The sequence below is a fragment of the Mustelus asterias genome, unplaced genomic scaffold (assembly GCF_964213995.1).
Source record: "Mustelus asterias unplaced genomic scaffold, sMusAst1.hap1.1 HAP1_SCAFFOLD_595, whole genome shotgun sequence".
Taxonomy (NCBI): Eukaryota; Metazoa; Chordata; class Chondrichthyes; order Carcharhiniformes; family Triakidae; genus Mustelus; species Mustelus asterias.
Window position 1 is genome coordinate 196,794 of NW_027590545.1, and position 17,756 is coordinate 214,549.

General features: G+C 45.6%; 2 protein-coding genes across 2 annotated transcripts; one reads left to right on the top strand and one right to left on the bottom strand.

Annotated features, from left to right (window-relative positions):
* Positions 1–471: 471 nt before the first annotated feature.
* LOC144487104 (uncharacterized) lies at positions 472–5,350 on the top strand. Its single transcript, XM_078205167.1, has 3 exons — positions 472–1,601; positions 3,099–3,394; positions 5,325–5,350. Exons 1-3 carry the CDS (start codon positions 472–474, stop codon positions 5,348–5,350), a joined length of 1,452 nt encoding a protein of 483 aa, XP_078061293.1.
* A 3,089-nt stretch (positions 5,351–8,439) lies between these two features.
* On the bottom strand, positions 8,440–11,580 carry LOC144487105 (uncharacterized). The gene is made up of 2 exons (XM_078205168.1): positions 11,518–11,580; positions 8,440–9,641 (listed from the first exon to the last, which is right to left on the bottom strand). The coding sequence occupies exon 2, from the start codon at positions 9,288–9,290 to the stop codon at positions 8,448–8,450; it is 843 nt and encodes a 280-aa protein (XP_078061294.1). The 5' UTR covers positions 9,291–9,641; positions 11,518–11,580; the 3' UTR covers positions 8,440–8,447.
* Positions 11,581–17,756: the final 6,176 nt, after the last annotated feature.

Sequence of the window (17,756 nt, forward strand, 5' to 3'; positions counted from 1 at the left end):
TGATGATGCTCACATTTACCTGCTATCTTGGTCCTTCGAGGTGGTGGAAGTTGAGGGTTTGGGAGATTCTATCAATGTTCTCATTGAGTTGTAGATGTATAAAATCCCTTTCCTTCATTCCCGATCTCTCCTATTTCTCTCTGTCTTTTCCCATAGTGCCAGACTGGATGGCAGGTTCCCTTCCCTGAAGGACATTAGGAAATCAATTGGGTGTTTTGACAATCCAGCAGTTTTCATGGTCACTTTTTCCTAGTGCTGTCCCCACAAATTACCAGGTTCATTCAGCTCAATTTCACAACCTGCCTTTGTGTTTTTATGGGTTCTCTCTCACTCCCTTTTTCTGTTTTAATTCAATTTCACAGGGTATTAGAAGAGGAGGATTTGCAGTTTGGAAACTGAAACCAAGCCTGGTATCAGCACCTTATGGAGTCGGCCAATTTATTGTAACCTGAATATCATTGTATTTTGAGCATGGAAGAAAATAGCACCATTCACAGTGGAGAGAAACTGTACACATGTTCTGTTTGTGGTCAAGACTTCAACCAATCATCTGACCTTTCGGAACATAATTGCAGTCACAACAGAGGGAAACTGTGGAAATGTGGGGACTGTGAGAAGGGATTCAAATCCCCATCCTTGCTGGAAATTCATCAACGTAGTCACACAGGGGAGAGGCCATTCACCTGCTCCCACTGTGGGAAAGGATTCACTCAGTCATCCAGTTTACATATACACCAGAGGACTCACACTGAGGAGAGGCCATTCACCTGCTCTCTGTGTGGGAAGGCATTCAATCGGTCATTCAGCCTAGCATTGCACAAGCGAACTCACACGGGGGAGAAACCATTCACCTGCTCTGTGTGTGGGAAGGGATTCAATCAGTCATCAAACCTAGCAAAACACCAGCGAATTCACAGTGAGGACAGACCATTCACTTGCTCTGTGTGTGGGAAGGGCTTCAAAGCATCATCCATGCTAACAAAACACCAGCGCGTTCACAATGGGGAGAGGCCATTCAGCTGTTCTCAATGTGGGAAGAGATTCGCGCTCTCAGCCAACCTCCTGACACACCAGCGAGTTCACACTGGGGAGAGGCCGTTCATCTGCTCCCAGTGTGGGAAAGGATTCACTCAGTCATCCAGCTTACATATACACCAAAGGACCCACACTGGGGAGAGACCATTCAGCTGTTCTGTTTGTGGGAAGGCATTCAGTCAGTCATCTAACCTAACATTACACCAGCAAGTTCACACTGGGGAAAAGCCATTCACTTGCTCCCAGTGTGGGAAGGGATTTGCTCGCTCATCCAACCTCCTGATACACCTGCGAGTTCACACTGGGGAGAGGCCGTTAACTTGCTCCCAGTGTGGGAAGCGATTCACTGACTCATCTCACCTGCTGGCACACCAGCGAACTCACACTGGGGAGAAGCCTTTCAGCTGCTCCCAGTGTGGGAAGGGATTTGCACACTCAGGCAATCTGTGGACACACCAGCGAGTTCACACTGGGGAGAGACCGTTCATCTATCCCCAGTGTGGGAAGGGATTCAGTCAATCATCCAACCTAGCAATACACCAACGGATTCACACTGGGGAGAGGATGTTCACTTGTTCCCAGTGTGGGAAGGACTTTGCTCACTCACACACGCTGCAGGTTCACCAACGAGTTCACACTGGGGAGAAGCCGTTCACTTGCTCTGTGTGTGGGAAGGGATTCAGTCAGTCATCAAATCTGCTGAAACACCAGCGAATTCACAAGGTACTATTGTGATTGAATTTTGCTGTGAATCATATTCGGACTGAACCATGTTCATTTGGGTCTGTTTCTGCTGAATTGAAAAGTGACTCCAGCCCTGGTATAGGTGTTAATATTGTTGGTCTGAGAATGGGAGGATTTGGGGTCAGGAAACTCACACAAAACATCAGATCAGGATTGGATGGAGCCACACAATTTATCGTAACATGAAAAGCAGAGAATTTTGAACCTGGAAGGAAACAGCACCGTTTACAACCACAGTCACATTAGGGAGAGACCATGGAAATGTGAGACTGTGAGGAGAGACTCAGTTACCCGTCAGAGCTGGAAACTCAGTGGCGCACTCACACTGGGGGAAGGCCATTCACCCACTCTGAGTGTGGGAAGGGATTCACTCAGTCTTCTGAGCTGATTACATACCAGTAACTTCACACTGGGGAGAAACCATTTAACTGCCCTGAGTTTTGGAAGAGATTCACTCGGTCATCCACACTGCTCAGTCACCAGCGACTTTACAACTAACCACAGTGATTGGACTTTTCTGTTGATCACATCGAGGACCGAACTGTGTTCAATGTAAGTGAACTGGCAAATGAGGTTAAGGAACAGGTCAATAGAGGTGCAGTGGCAGATTTGAAAGGGTTATTTCAGAAAACCCAGAACAGATACTGATTCCAATGAGAAAGAAAAATTCCAAGGGGACAACCCACCATCCGTGGTTCACGAAAAAAGCTAAAGATAGTATCAAACTTGAAGAAAAAAGTAAACAATTGCACAAAGATGGGTGGCAGGTCAGAAAACTAGACAGAATATAAACAGCAAAGAATGATAAAAAGATTAAATAAGGAGAAGAATTGGAGTACGAGAGAAAGGCAGCTAGAAAGATAAAGATGGATAGTAAATTAGAAATCTTTGTATCCTCATTGGCTACCGGGGAGGTCCCAGAGGATTGGAGACTAGCCAATGTTGTTCCTTTGTTTAAGAAGGAAAGTGGAAAGTGGAAGGAGAAATGTTTGTTTGTTTTGTCTATGGGAAAAGATTTCAAACATCGGTGTGACTGGAAAAGCACCGAGACACACGCACACCCGAGTGAGAGTGTTCCAGTGAACTGAGTGTGGAAAGAGCTTTAACCAGTTACACAGCCTGAAAAAACTTCATCATTCACAGTGAGGAGAAACTGTACACGTGTTGTGTGTGTGGACGAAGCTTCAACTGATCATCAACATGGAGAGACATGATGACACCGACACCACAGAGAAACCGTGGATATGTGGGGACTGTGGGAAAGCATTCACTTGCCCATCCAAACTGGAAACTCATCGACGCACCCACACTGGGGAGAGACCCTTCACCTGCTCCATGTGTGGGAAGGATTTCACTCAGTCATCCAACCTAGCATTACATCAGCGTGTTCACACTGGGGAGAGACCGTTCACCTGCTCCGTGTGTGGGAAGGGATTCATTAATTCCTCTAACCTAGTGGCACACCAGCGAGTTCACTCCGGGGAGAAACCATTCAGCTGCACTGACTGTGGAATGAGCTTTAGGCTTTCATCCCACCTGCTGAAACACCAGCGAGTTCACACTGGGGAGAGGCCATTCAGCTGCACTGACTGTGGAAAGAGCTTCAGACACTCAGGCAGAATGGGATTGAGATTTATCAGCCATGATCGAATGGCACAGCAGATTCGATGGGCCGAATAGCCTAATTCTGCTCCTATATCTTATGGTCTAATTCTAACCAAGTCTCCACCCTGAATCACATATCCCCATGGTAACAGAGACCAGGTGGAATATCTGTCAGATATTTAGCTTCAAAACTAAACCCTTTTTCCCTGAGGTCTGCATGAAGAATTCACCGAACAAAAACAGTACAATAATTGTCAGACCCAATGTCTCCAGCGAAAAGATCCAGCCGACCTTTTACAGTTCTTACCTCTCGAGTTTTGACTTCTTAAACCAACATGGGCCATGCTTTGTGACTGCAAATTCCCTGAGGGTGTTTTTGTCAGATTCTCAATCCAGGTTTTCCATTTTTTAAAAGCAATTCTTGCAACTAATTCTTATTTCTAAAACATAGGAATTATGAAATTAGATTTTTGGAACAAAAACAGGAAAAAATGGAAATGTACCACCTTCATAATATCCCATTTAGAATATTACAATATACAACATGCTGTATATCTTAACAACAGTCATGATCTTATTGAATGGTGGAGCAGGCTCGAAGGGCCAAATGGCCTCCTCCTGTTCCTAAATCCAATGTTTTCCTATGTTGATCTATCTTATAACTTGCAACAGACACAATAATCCCTCCATTGTCCACTTCACATTCACAAGTCCAGCTTGGTAACAGCACACTGCTGGGTTCCATGTCCAGGAATCTCAGTCCACTGAAGATGGAAATTACTGCTTGCAGTCTTTTCTGAAAGTTTTCTTTTTACAATAATTATAATCCAAAGTTCCTCCTGCAAAAGGAGAGTCTTCATTGCTGTTCATTTGTGAAGTGTCAAGTTCTATTTTGAAAACAATCTGTTCAGAGTTCACATTTTGAAATTTATTTTCTTCCATGTTTGTAGTTCCTCCATTGTTTAAATCCAGAGAGAATATTCCACTCAATTCCACATTGAAACTGTCTTCTTCTAGCTCTGTTATAGCTGATTCCTTTATTGTCCAGGACAATATATTCACAATATCTTTAAAACAGAAATTAAACATTCCCATTTGATTCCAGACAGTAACATATTCTGTTAGTTTGTTCTTTATTGTCAATGTCAGGCTGGGGTTGTTCTCCTTGGAGCAAAGGAGGTTGAGGGGAGATTTGATAGAGGTGGACAAGATTCTGACAGGTTTAGATAAGGTGGACAAAGAAAAGCTGTTCCCAGTAGCTGAAGGGACAAGGACGAGGGGAGACACAGATTTCTTGTTTTGGGTCAGAGATGCAAGGGGTGGGGGGGGGGGGCAGGGGAGATGTGAGGAAGAATATTCTGATGCAGCGAATGGTAATGACCTGGAACTCGCTGCCTACAAGGGTGGAGGAAGTGGAGACAATAAACAATTAAAAAGGAAATTGGATGGACATTTGGGATGTTCCAAACAGAACAAAGAGCAAAGAAAATTTTGTTTTCTTTAAACAAAAAAAAACAAAGAAAATCCATCAAGACACCATTTGACTGAGTGTGGCAGAAAGGGACCTACACAGGGTTGGAATCGGTGGGAGTTGGGGGGCGGGGGGAACTCTCCACCGGTTGGGGATATACCAGGTACAGACGAGGATGGCTGTGGTTGTTGGAGGTCAGTCATCACTGCAAGGGTCACTGCAGGGTTCATCTAAAACTCTGCTGGCCATGTTTAAACTCACATTAAGTGTTATTCCACTATCACCCTTGTGCACGATGATCCACCCAGTAAAGCAACAACTTAATATTAAAATTCTCATCCTTGGTTTCAAATCACTCCATGACCTTGCCTGTCCCAATATCTATAATCTCCTATCAGCCCCACAAACCTCAATATATTACACTGCTCTAATTCTGGTCTTTAGTTTGTCCCTGACCTTGCTTCACCAGTGCAAGCTCTACCTTCAGTTGCTTAGGCTCCAACCTCTGGAATACCATCCCTACACGTCTCCAACTCTCCACCTCGCTTTACTCCTTTAACACACCCCTTAAAATCGACCACTTTGACCAAACCTTTGGTCATCTAACCTAATATCTTCTTTGTGGCTCAATGTCATACTTTATTTTACAATGCTCCTTGGATGTTTTATTACTTTAAGGCGCTATATAAATATATTTTGTTGTTACTCATGTCTCCTGGGCCTAATCATTTTCAGCGGCTTCATTAATTACCGTCTCCCCACCGTAGGGTGGGAAACGGGGATGTTCACTGATGATTGCAGTGTATATTACCATTCACAACTCTGAATACTGAAGCTGCCCGCATGCAGCGCAGGACCAGGACAACATTCAGGTTGGAGCTGATTGTCAATTCATACTGATACCACATAATTATCAGGAAATATCTATTTCCAGCAAGAAAATCTAACCATCTTCCCTTGATATTCAATGGCATTACCATCAGTGAATGCCCCACCAGCAATAACTTTGGGGTTACCATTGACCAGTCATTTAAATACTGTGGTTACAGGAGCAGATCAGAGGTTGGGAGTTTTGTGGCAGGTTACTCACTTAATGACTCCCCAAAGGCTTGCCATGATTCACAAGGTATAAATCAGGAGTAAGGTGGAATATTCCCTACCTGGATGAGTGTATCTGCAACAATTTTGTAGATCCTATCCAGGACAAAGTAGCTTGCCTGATCAGCATCTCAAATACCACCTTAAACATTCACTCTCCACCATTAGCCCACAGTGGTGGCAGTGTATCCCACATATTAGATACACTGCAAGAAATCACCAAGGCTGTTTTCACAGCATGTTCCAAACCCTAACTTCTACCACTTGAAAAACAAGTGCAGCCAACGTATGGGAATGCCACCATCTGCAAATTGTACTCCACATCACATACCATTCTGACTTGAAAATCAATCACCATTCCTTCTCTGTCACTGCATCAAATTCCTGGAACTCCCTAACAGCATTGTGGGTATACCTACACCAGATGGATTGCCGCGATTCAGGAAATTGGCTCACTTTCTTCACAAGGGCAATTAGTGATGCACAATGAATGTTGGCCTTGCCGCCACATTCACATCCCCTGAAAGAATAAAAAAATTCCTCATCCCTGGTATCATTCTCAGCCATGAATACTGCAATTATCAATGAACAGCTCCGCTTTCGACTTTATGATGGGGGGAGGGTCATTGGTGGAGCAACTGAGGATGGATGGGCCGAGGACACTACCCCAGGGCTGAGATGATTGGCCTCCAACAACCGCGATCACCCTCCTCTGTGCGGGATGTGGCTCTCGCCGGTGGAGAGTTTCCCCCTGATTCCCATTGACTTCAATGTTAATCGGGTTGCTTGATGCCACGCACAGTCAAATGCTGCCTTGATGTCAATGGCAATCACTCCAACATCACCCAGTTCAACTCTTTTGTCCATGTTTGGACAAAGGCTGTAAATGAGGCAGGAGGTGAGTGGTCCTCGGTGGAACCCAAAATGAGCATCAGTGAGCAGGTTATTGCTGTATAAATGCTGCTTGATCGCACCGTTGGCAACAACATCTTCCATCATTTTGCTGATGAGCGAGACTCGAGACATTGGAGGGCAGTTGGCCAGTTTGGATTTTTCCTTATCCATTGCCTTCAGCTGTTTATTGATATCCCTTGAAGTGAATCGAATTGGCTGAAGATGGGCATCTGTGATAGTAGGGACCTCAGGATGGATAATCCATATGGAGAGATTAGAGAAGCTGGAATTGCACTCTATAGAGCAGGAAAGGTTAAGGAAAGATTTAATAGAGATATTCAAACTTTTGAGAGGTTTTAGTCCTATTTTCAAGAAGGGGAATAGGGATAGCCCAGGTAATTACCGACCAGTGAGTCTAACCTCAGTGGTTGGTAAACTGATGGCGAAGATCCTGAGGGACAGGATATATGAGCATTTAGAGAGGTTTAGTATGCTCAAGAATACTCAGCATGGCTTTGTCAAGGGCAGATCGTGCCTTACGAGCCTGGTGGAGTTCCCCTCGCACCTTAAACCCATGCCCCGAGTAATTGACTCTTCCACCCTGGGAAAAAGTTTCTGACTATCCACTCTGTCCATGCCCCTCATAATTTTGTAGACTTCTATCAGGTCGCCCTCCTCAACCTCCGTCGTTCCAGCGAGAACAAACCAAGTTTCTCCAACCTCTCCTCATAGCTAATGCCCTCCACACCAGGCAACATCCTGATAAATATTTTCCGTACCCTCTCCAAAGCCTCCACATCCTTCTGGTAGTGTGGTGACCAGAATTGAACACTAGATTCCAAGTGCGGTCTAACTAAGGTTCTATAAAGCTGCAACAAGACTTGCCAATTTTTAAACTCAATACCCGGGCCGATGAAGGTAAGCATGCCGTATGCCTTCTTGATTATCTTCTCCACCTGCATTGCCACTTTCAATGACCTGTGTACCTGTACACCCAGATCCCTCTGCCTATGAATACTCTTCAGGGTTCTGCCATTTACTGTATATTTCCCATCTGTATTAGACCTTCCAAAATGCATTACCTCACATTTTTCCGGATTGAACTTCATCTGCCATCTCTCCGCCCAAGTCTCCAACTGCTCTATATCCTGCTGTATCCTCTGCCGGTCCCCATCGCTATCCGCAAATCCACCAACCTTTGTGTCGTCCACAAACTTACCAATCAAAGCAGTTACATTTTCCTCCAAATCATTTATATATATTACAAACAGCAAAAGTCCCAGCACTGATCCCTGAGGAATGTCACTTGTCACAGCCCTCCATTCAGAAATGTACCTTTGCACTGCCAACCTCGGTTTTCTTCTGACTAAATATCTCTAAACTTCCTAACACCCTGTCACTCTGTGATCCTTGTGACATTTGAAATCAGGTATTCACAAAAAGACTCAAAGAGCATCAGCCCACTGGAGGCTGAGACCAGCCAGTCCAGCACAAAGAAACCCTCTGACCCTCCCCATTGACCAACTGTGAGAATGAACAAAATGCAATCCTGGATGTAACTGAGAGCAGGAACAATAACAGCAGAATCCAACCTCTGGAATCACTCGTGAACCTGTTGATGTCTCAGCAGCTGGGATGAAACGCTGAAACCCTTCCCACACTGAGAGCAGGTGAACGGCCTCTCCCCAGTGTGAACTTGCTGGTGCGTCCGCAGGGTGGATAACCGAGTGAATCCCTTCCCACACTGAGAGCAGGTGAATGGCCTCTCCCCAGTGTGAACTAACTGGTGTGTCTGCAGGGTGCATAACTGAGTGAATTCTTGCCCACACTGAGAGCAGGTGAACGGTCTCTCCCCAGTGTGAACTCGTTCGTGTGTCCGCAGGTTGGATGACTGAGTGAATCCCTTCCCACACTGAGAGCAGGTGAACGGCCTCTCCCCAGTGTGAATGCGTTGGTGTCTCTGCAGGTGGGATGGCTGAGTGAATCCCTTCCCACACTGAGAGCAGGTGAATGGACTCTCCCCAGTGTGAACTCGCTGGTGTCTCTGCAGGTGGGATGACCGAGTGAATCCCTTCCCACACTGAGAGCAGGTGAATGGCCTCTCTCCAGTGTGAACTCGCTGGTGTGTCTGCAGGCTGCAGAACTGAATGAATCCCTGCCCACACTGAGAGCAGGTGAATGGTCTCTCCCCAGTGTGAACTCGCTGGTGTGACTGCAGGTTGGTTGACCGAGTGAATCCCTCCCCACACTGAGAGCAGGTGAACGGCTTCTCCCCTGTGTGACGTAGCTGGTGTGATTGCAGGTGGGATGACTGAGTGAATCCCTTTCCACACTGAGAGCAGATGAACGGCCTCTCCCCAGTGTGGTTGCGCCGATGAGCTTCCAGCTGAGATGGGGTTCTGCATCCCTTCCCACAGTCCACACATTTCCATGGTTTCTCCATGGTGCAGGTGTCCTTGCCTCTCTCTTGGGTGGACAACTAGTTGAAACTTCGTCCACACACTGAACAAGATTACAGTCTCCACCCGCTGTGAATGGTGTGATATTTATTCAGACTGTGTAACTGGTTAAAGCTCTTTAGTCAGTGCATTGGAACACTCTCACTCAAGTGTGGCAGTGTGTTGATGCTTTTTCACTCACACTGACATTTCAAATCTCTTCAAATCGACAGACTGGACAATCATTTCTCCTTCTGGATTCAAAGTCCGGTGATATTGAGGTCCCAAGGAATACGACTCTGTCAGATCTAGACGTGATGTTTGAGATTTCGGCCTGTGATTCCTCTTTCAATATCCTGGAAAATGAGTTTACAAAAGTCATCAGTGTCAGTACAGGATAGAAATTCAGAACAGACAATTTCTATGGAACATTCTTTCCTCTCTCATTCCCCAGAAGCTGTAAATCTCCATCCCACACACTCTCTCCCCATTCTCAGCAGGTGTGGCAGCATCTGTATGGAGAGAAAAGAACTGATGTTTCAGAGCTTTGACAAAGGGTCATCTCGACAAGAAACATCAGCTCTTTTCTCTCCTTACAGATGCTGCCAGACCTGCTGAGATTTTCCAGCATTTTCTCTCTTGGTTTCAGATTCCAGCATCCGCAGTAATTTGCTTTTATAAGGCTGCAGATACCTCCTCCCAAGTAACATGCGTGTGCCCAAGACATCACCACTTGTTTCCCTTATTTCTTTAGCACCCATGGTGCTCTCCGCAGTCAACACAGAGGAGAATTCATTAAAAATCTCACCCATCTCCTGTGGCTCCACACACAAAATGGCCATACTGATTTTTAAGGGGATCTATTCTCTCTCTAGCCACCCTTTTACTCGTAATATAGCTATAGAACCTCTTGGAATTGTCTTTAATCTTACCTGCCAGATCCATATCATACCCTCTTTTTGTCCTCCTGATTTCCCTCTTCAGTATTTTCTTACACTTTTTATAGTCAGAGTGATTCACTTGTCCCCGATTGCCTCAACCCAATGTCTGCTTCCTTCTTTTACCCGACCAGAGCCTCAATGTCCCTTGTCTGCCAGAGATCCCTAAATTTACCATTCTTTCCCTGCATCTGAACAGGAATATATTGCCCCTGGACTCTTGATATCACACTTTTAAAACCTCCCATTTGCCAGTCATTCCTTTCCCTTCAAACAAATTAACCTAATCGACATCTGCTCGATCCTGGCTAATGCCCACAAAAGTGGCCCTGCTCCAGTTTAGGGCCTTGACCTCTGGACCGATCCTATCTTTTTCCAGAGCTATTTTGAAACTATTGTTGCTCCCAATAGTGCTCCCTGACTGACACTTCAGTCACTTGCTCAACCTCATTTCTTAACTGTCTAATAGAAAGTGAGTCCAGGAATTGATAATGAAAAATAAGGAGCTGGGAGATGAATTGAACAAGTATTTTGCCTCGGTGTTCACAATAGAGGATACAGCTAAAACTCAGAAACAGCTGTAAATCAGAATAGTAATTAATTAATAATAATGAATAATAAAATACAGTGTAGGAGGAGGCCATTCAGCCCATCGAGCCTGCACCGACAACAATCCCATCCAGGCCCTATCCACATATTTACCCGTTAATCCCCCTGATATCAAGTGGCAATTTATCATGGCCAATCCGTCTAACCTGCACATCTTTGGACTGTGGAAGGAAACCGGAACACCCGGAGGAAACCCACACAGACACGGGGAGAATGTAGAAACTCTGCACAGACAGTGACCCGAGGCTGGAATTGAACCCGGGTCCCTGGAGCTGTTAGGCAGCTGCACTAACCACTGTGCCACCGGGCCACATGTCAGTGCCATCGCCCGACTCCAGCCCAGTCTCAGCTCATCTGGAACCCTCACCCATTCCATTGTGACGTCACACCCTCATCCATTCCATTGTGACCTCACACTCTCACCCATTCCATTGTGATGTCACACCCTCACCCATTCCATTGTGACGTCAGGGCTTCCCTCTCCGATCACAATCCCTGCCGGCCTCCCACATGCAGCCTCAATGGCGGCAGTCAGCCCGGGTCGAACACTACAAGCTGCCGCTCCATTTGGTACAAAGGGGGGGAACCGGGAAGTTCTTTTCCGCGGTTTGGGTTTGAACAACATGTTGACAAAGTCTCTCCACCCACCCGCCACATTTATCATTCCCCGCACGCTGCCCTCTACCTCGTATTGATCTCGCTTCCAAGTTAAAACCGTCCGTCCGTCGCCATTACCCTCACTGCGCATGCTTCAGGTCCCGCCCATCATTCACTCGGATTGGTTGGAGGACCAGCCGCCCGATCGGACCTCCAGACCCGCCCCTCGTTCACTCCGATTGGCTGGAGGACCAGCCGCTCCCGCTCAGTCCTCCAGCCCCGCCCCCTCTTCCGAATGGTCCGGAGCTGCCGTCAATCAGTGCCCGGGCATTGTGATGTGGAGCATGCGCAGTGTCATTGCTGGCCTTGGCGCTTGTTTGTCCCGGAGAAGCGGAGTCAGCGTTAGGCGGTGGCTGGGAGGATTTGGAAACACTTTGTGGATCCGCAAACCCTTCAGAATCATTGTCAGCTCCCTGGTTTGCAGCTGCGGGGCTTCTCCCTCCCTCCCTCCCGGGAACAGGCCCAGGTTAACGGCCCCATCCTGGCTCAGCCACTGGAGGATGGTTCACATCAGAGGATGGGGGAGGGGGACAATAAATAAGAGGTTACACTTTGGCCTCAAATCAATGAGGATTCTGATCTCTGGGAAGGAAGGAAACCCTGGGAGGTGTGCGGGGAGGATTCACAAACACCCGCTGGAGGCCCCAACACCCCCAGTAAAAAGCTGCAGCTCCCGGGTTTGCAGCTTTTTCCCGGGAGGGAGTTGGGGAAGTTTTGTGGAGACAATTCCCGGCTGGTTCAGTTTGTGGTTCCTGGAGCTCAGAAACCCTGAGTTAGAATCCTGAACCCCACACTGGGTGGTTGTTTTATTAAATACTTTTTATTTATTAATGATCTGTTGAAGAAAATATGAATTTGTTTTGAAAAATCATTTTATAGCACTTGTGAAAATACCCATTAAAACAGCAATTCTCCCAATGTATTTCATAGGATCCCTACAGTGCTGAAGGAGGTTATTCGGCCCGTCGAGTCTGCACTGGCAACAATCCCACCTCGGCCCTATTCCCATAACCCCACATATGTAACCTGCTAATCCCTCTAACCTACTCATCCTATGATGCTAAGGGGCAATTTAGCATAGCCAATGCACCTAACTGGCATCTCTTTGGACGATGGGAGGAAACCGGAGCATCTGGAGAAAACCCACGCAGACATGGGGAGAACGGGCAGACTACACAAGGACAGTAACCCCAGTTGGGAATCGAACCCAGGTCCCTGGAGCTGTGAGGCAGCAGTGCTAACCACTGTGCCACCTCCATTGCTGATGAGAATTTTAATTTACTGACTTGGGAATTAATTCTCAGGAATAGTCATTCTGAAAATGACCATTAAAATGTGTTTTAATTTACCCCATAATGCGAGATTTCAGTTTGCATTCAAAATTGAATTGAGAATGTCTGAGAGCAAATGGCAAAATGAGGTTTGAGACACCAGCTGCAATTATTTTCTGTGACTGATGATACCTTTGTTCCTGTGCAGGAGGTAATTCCCCTGCTGTTGTGGCACAAATAAAATGGAGCCTTTCCTCGGAACAGGTCCATGTTAATGGTCACCGTGGCGTTTCATTGGTGGGCAGAGCACATGTGCCTATTGTGGTAACAACAGGGTCAGTGGGGCTGCACGTCCCCTGACTTGGAAGGAAAATAATTGACTCCTTGATTGTCCTCTCAATCTGTACATGGTCTGGAGGACTGAATCCAGCTGGAGGGAGAGGGAGCTGGGCTCAGAGTGGAGATGAGGCAATGTGTTTGATTTCAGCTCAGGGACAAGAGAGAGTGTGTGGGATGGGGATTACAGCTCAAGATAAATGAGATAGAGAAATGTTTCGTGGAAACTGAAATTGTCAGTTCTGAATTAGTTTTTTAAAACTCTTTTTGCAGGGAACTTGATGAGGAGGATTCACAGACAGGAAACTCAAACTAAACTTCAGATCAAAGTCTGACAGAGCCATTCAATTCATTCTGGCCTAAATATGATTGCTTTTGACAGTGGAGGCAGAAATCATTCCCTGTTTTGTCAGTGGGAGAAAATTTCAAAATTCAATGTGACAGCAAAAGAACGGAGACACACACACACCCAAGTGAGAGTGCTCCAGTGAACTGACTGTGGATAGAGCTTTAACCAGTTACATATCCTGAAAGACATCACACCATTCACAGTGGGGAGAAACCATACACATGGTCTGTATGTGGGTGAGGCTTCAACTAATCATCCAACCTGGAGAGACAAAAGGACACCAGCACCATGGACAAACCGTGGAAATGTGAGGATTGTGGTAAAGGATTCAATTATCCATACTTGCTGGAAAACCATAGACACAGTCACACTGGAGAGAGGCCATTCATCTGTTCTGTGTGTGGGAAAGGATTCACTACCTCATCCCACCTGCTGTTACACCAGCGAACTCACACTGAGGAGAGGCCGTTCAGCTGCTCCACCTGTGGAAAGGGGTTCTCATGTTCATCCAACCTCAGTGCACATCAGCGAGTTCACACTGGGGAGAGATCGTTCACCTGCTCCTTGTGTGGGAAGGATTTTGCTGGGCCATCCGGTCTTTGGTCACACCAGCGAATTCACACAGGAGAGAAGCCATTCACCTGTTCTGTGTGTGGTAAGAGATTCACTCTGTCATCTAACCTGCTGTCACACCAGCGAGTTCACACAGAGGAGAGACCGTTCAGCTGCACTTCCTGTGGAAAGAGGTTCAGGTCTTCATCCAACCTCAGTGCACACAAGCGAGTTCACACTGGGGAAAGGCCGTTCACCTGTTCCACGTGTGGGAGGGAATTCACCAATTCATCCGGCCTCCTGTCACATCAGCGAATTCACACGGAGGAGAAGCCATTTATTTGCACATACTGTGGAAAGAGTTTCAGGCAGTTATCAATCCTCACTGCTCATCAACGCACTCACACTGGGGAGAGACCATTCACCTGCTCTGTGTGTGGGAAGGGATTCACTCAGTCTGGCAGCCTGCATTTACATGAGCTCATCCACACTGGGGAGAGGCCATTCACCTGCTCTGTGTGTGGGAAGGGATACACTCGGTCATCCCACTTGCTGACACATCTGCAAGTTCACAATTGTCAGCAGGAGTTGGATTTTGCAGTTGCTGCAGCTGTTAATCACATCCAGGATTGATAGTCTGACAATATTTGGTTTGTTTCTGCTGACATTAACAATCGCTACAACTGGCTGAAGTTTAATATTCTGAAATGTCACTGATTTTCAGGGCTGCTGTGTCCCTTTTTAAAAGCACCATCTGTGATTTTTTTTAAATTCAGGAACTCTCAACAGGAACTTGTTTCTCATAAGTTTATGAACTTTTCCTGCAATCTTAAATTGATGTTTGGTGCAAACTGTACAATTCAGTGTCTGAAAGGTTCCACTGCTGAATATTTCCAATTAGAAAATGCTGACAATTCTTACTGACTTGCACATTATTCACAGTGACACTTCCACGATCACATTTAATTGTCAAGGAACATAAAACAGTGCACAGATACTTGTTAGAACTGAACTTGAATATTGCTGAAAAGAGAGACCTGTTGCTGAATCTCTTCATCATGCACTCATCAGGACAAACAGAAGAATGCCAAATTTCAAATGATCACAATAGGTGGGCCCTCATTGACTTGAAGCATCACCATGGAGAAATCAACAGAAGATTGTAGGTTTCTCAAGCTTCTGGGAAATTCAAAAAAAGTGCAAGGCTTGAAAATTCTCCTTTTGTTTGCAGGGAAAGGATCGCTGCGTATAAATGGAAGTTGCTTCTCACAACTACAACTGAGCCGTATTATGAACTCGACTGATTATCTTCAGTTGATTATGAGTGTGGCTATTGACACACTCAGGATTGTTCAGCAAGTGCAGCCCAATCTGTATTCACAGTAAACATTGTATTTTTGGTTTGGTGAGTGTTTCCTGCTGAAAAAATCACTACCTATTCTGACAAATCAAGGAACATGCTGTTTTATTCTATCAGCCACTCACTGGGATGTACAGCCTCGTACCCAGCACTGCACTGGCAAATATATTCATACCCAGCCTTGCTCATTTGTGTGGGAGGCTGCATGGCTTTTTGGTGCTGGCAGCTAATTAGTGGAAAGTATCACTCGTGTAACCACGACATAGTCGCAGAATGAAACAGATTCGTGTTCCCTCTGTATTGTGCAGCCTTGTGATTGTGCTAAAGGCCATCACTTTCAGATCTGAAAAATGCCTGGGTCAAGGTCAAATTACCCCAGAAAGGGACATTTTCTCTCAAATCTGAAGCAACAGGTGAAGCAAATCATTTCACACTGAAACACATCTTCAACGTTGCGGTAGTTTGTTCAGGTACACACTTGGTGGTCACGTGACTCTGGTTGTAGCATTCCTGAGCCTCATTGGAGGGATTCCTCACATGAGCCGAGTTTGAGGAGAGTATCTCTGGCCTCCAGTGATGCAGCCGCTGAATCTATTCGTGGAAAAACCACATTTGGACTATTGTGATAATGCTGTCTGAATCCATCAGGACAATTTTGTATTCAAGTGTGGGGGGAATAATGTTCACTGTTTTATATTCGGGTCTGGGGGGGATAATGTTCACTGTTTTATATTCGGGTCTGGGGGAGATAATGTTCACTGTTTTATATTCGGGTCTGGGGGATAATGTTCACTGTTTTATATTCGGGTCTGGGGGGGATAATGTTCACTGTTTTATATTCGGGTCTGGGGGAGATAATGTTCACTGTTTTATATTCGGGTCTGGGGGGGATAATGTTCACTGTTTTATATTCGGGTCTGGGGGATAATGTTCACTGTTTTATATTCGGGTCTGGGGGATAATGTTCACTGTTTTATATTCGGGTCTGGGGATAATGTTCACTGTTTAATATTCGGGTCTGGGGGATAATGTTCACTGTTTTATATTCGGGTCTGGGGGATAATATTCACTGTTTTATATTCGGGTCTGGGAGATAATGTTCACTGTTTTATATTCGGGTCTGGGGGATAATGTTCACTGTTTTACATTCGGGTCTGGGGGGGATAATATTCACTGTTTTATATTTGGGTCTGGGGGGGGATAATGTTCACTGTTTTATACTCGGGTCTGGGGGGGATAATGTTCACTGTTTTATATTCGGGTCTGGGGGACAATGTTCACTGTTTTACATTCGGGTCTGGGGGGGATAATATTCACTGTTTTATATTCGGGTCTGGGAGATAATGTTCACTGTTTTATATTCGGGTCTGGGGGATAATGTTCACTGTTTTATATTTGGGTCTGGGGGGGATAATGTTCACTGTTTTATATTCGGGTCTGGGAGATAATGTTCACTGTTTTATATTCGGGTCTGGGAGATAATGTTCACTGTTTTATATTCGGGTCTGGGAGATAATGTTCACTGTTTTATATTCGGGTCTGGGGGGGATAATGTTCACTGTTTTATATTCGGGTCTGGGGGAGATAATGTTCACTGTTTTATATTCGGGTCTGGGGGATAATGTTCACTGTTTTATATTCGGGTCTGGGGGGGATAATGTTCACTGTTTTATATTCGGGTCTGGGAGATAATGTTCACTGTTTTACATTCGGGTCTGGGGGGGATAATATTCACTGTTTTATATTCGGGTCTGGGAGATAATGTTCACTGTTTTATATTCGGGTCTGGGGGATAATGTTCACTGTTTTATATTTGGGTCTGGGGGGGATAATGTTCACTGTTTTATATTCGGGTCTGGGGGATAATGTTCACTGTTTTATATTCGGGTCTGGGGGGGATAATGTTCACTGTTTTATATTCGGGTCTGGGGGGGATAATGTTCACTGTTTTATATTCGGGTCTGGGGGGGATAATGTTCACTGTTTTATATTCGGGTGTGGGGGGGATAATGTTCACTGTTTTATATTCGGGTCTGGGGGATAATGTTCACTGTTTTATATTCGGGTCTGGGGGATAATGTTCACTGTTTTATATTCGGGTCTGGGGGGATAATGTTCATTGTTTTATATTCGGGTCTGGGGGGATAATGTTCACTGTTTTATATTCGGGTCTGGGGGGGATAATGTTCACTGTTTTATATTCGGGTCTGGGGGGGATAATGTTCACTGTTTTATATTCGGGTGTGGGGGGGATAATGTTCACTGTTTTATATTCGGGTCTGGGGGATAATGTTCACTGTTTTATATTCGGGTCTGGGGGATAATGTTCACTGTTTTATATTCGGGTCTGGGGGGGATAATGTTCACTGTTTTATATTTGGGTCTGGGGGGATAATGTT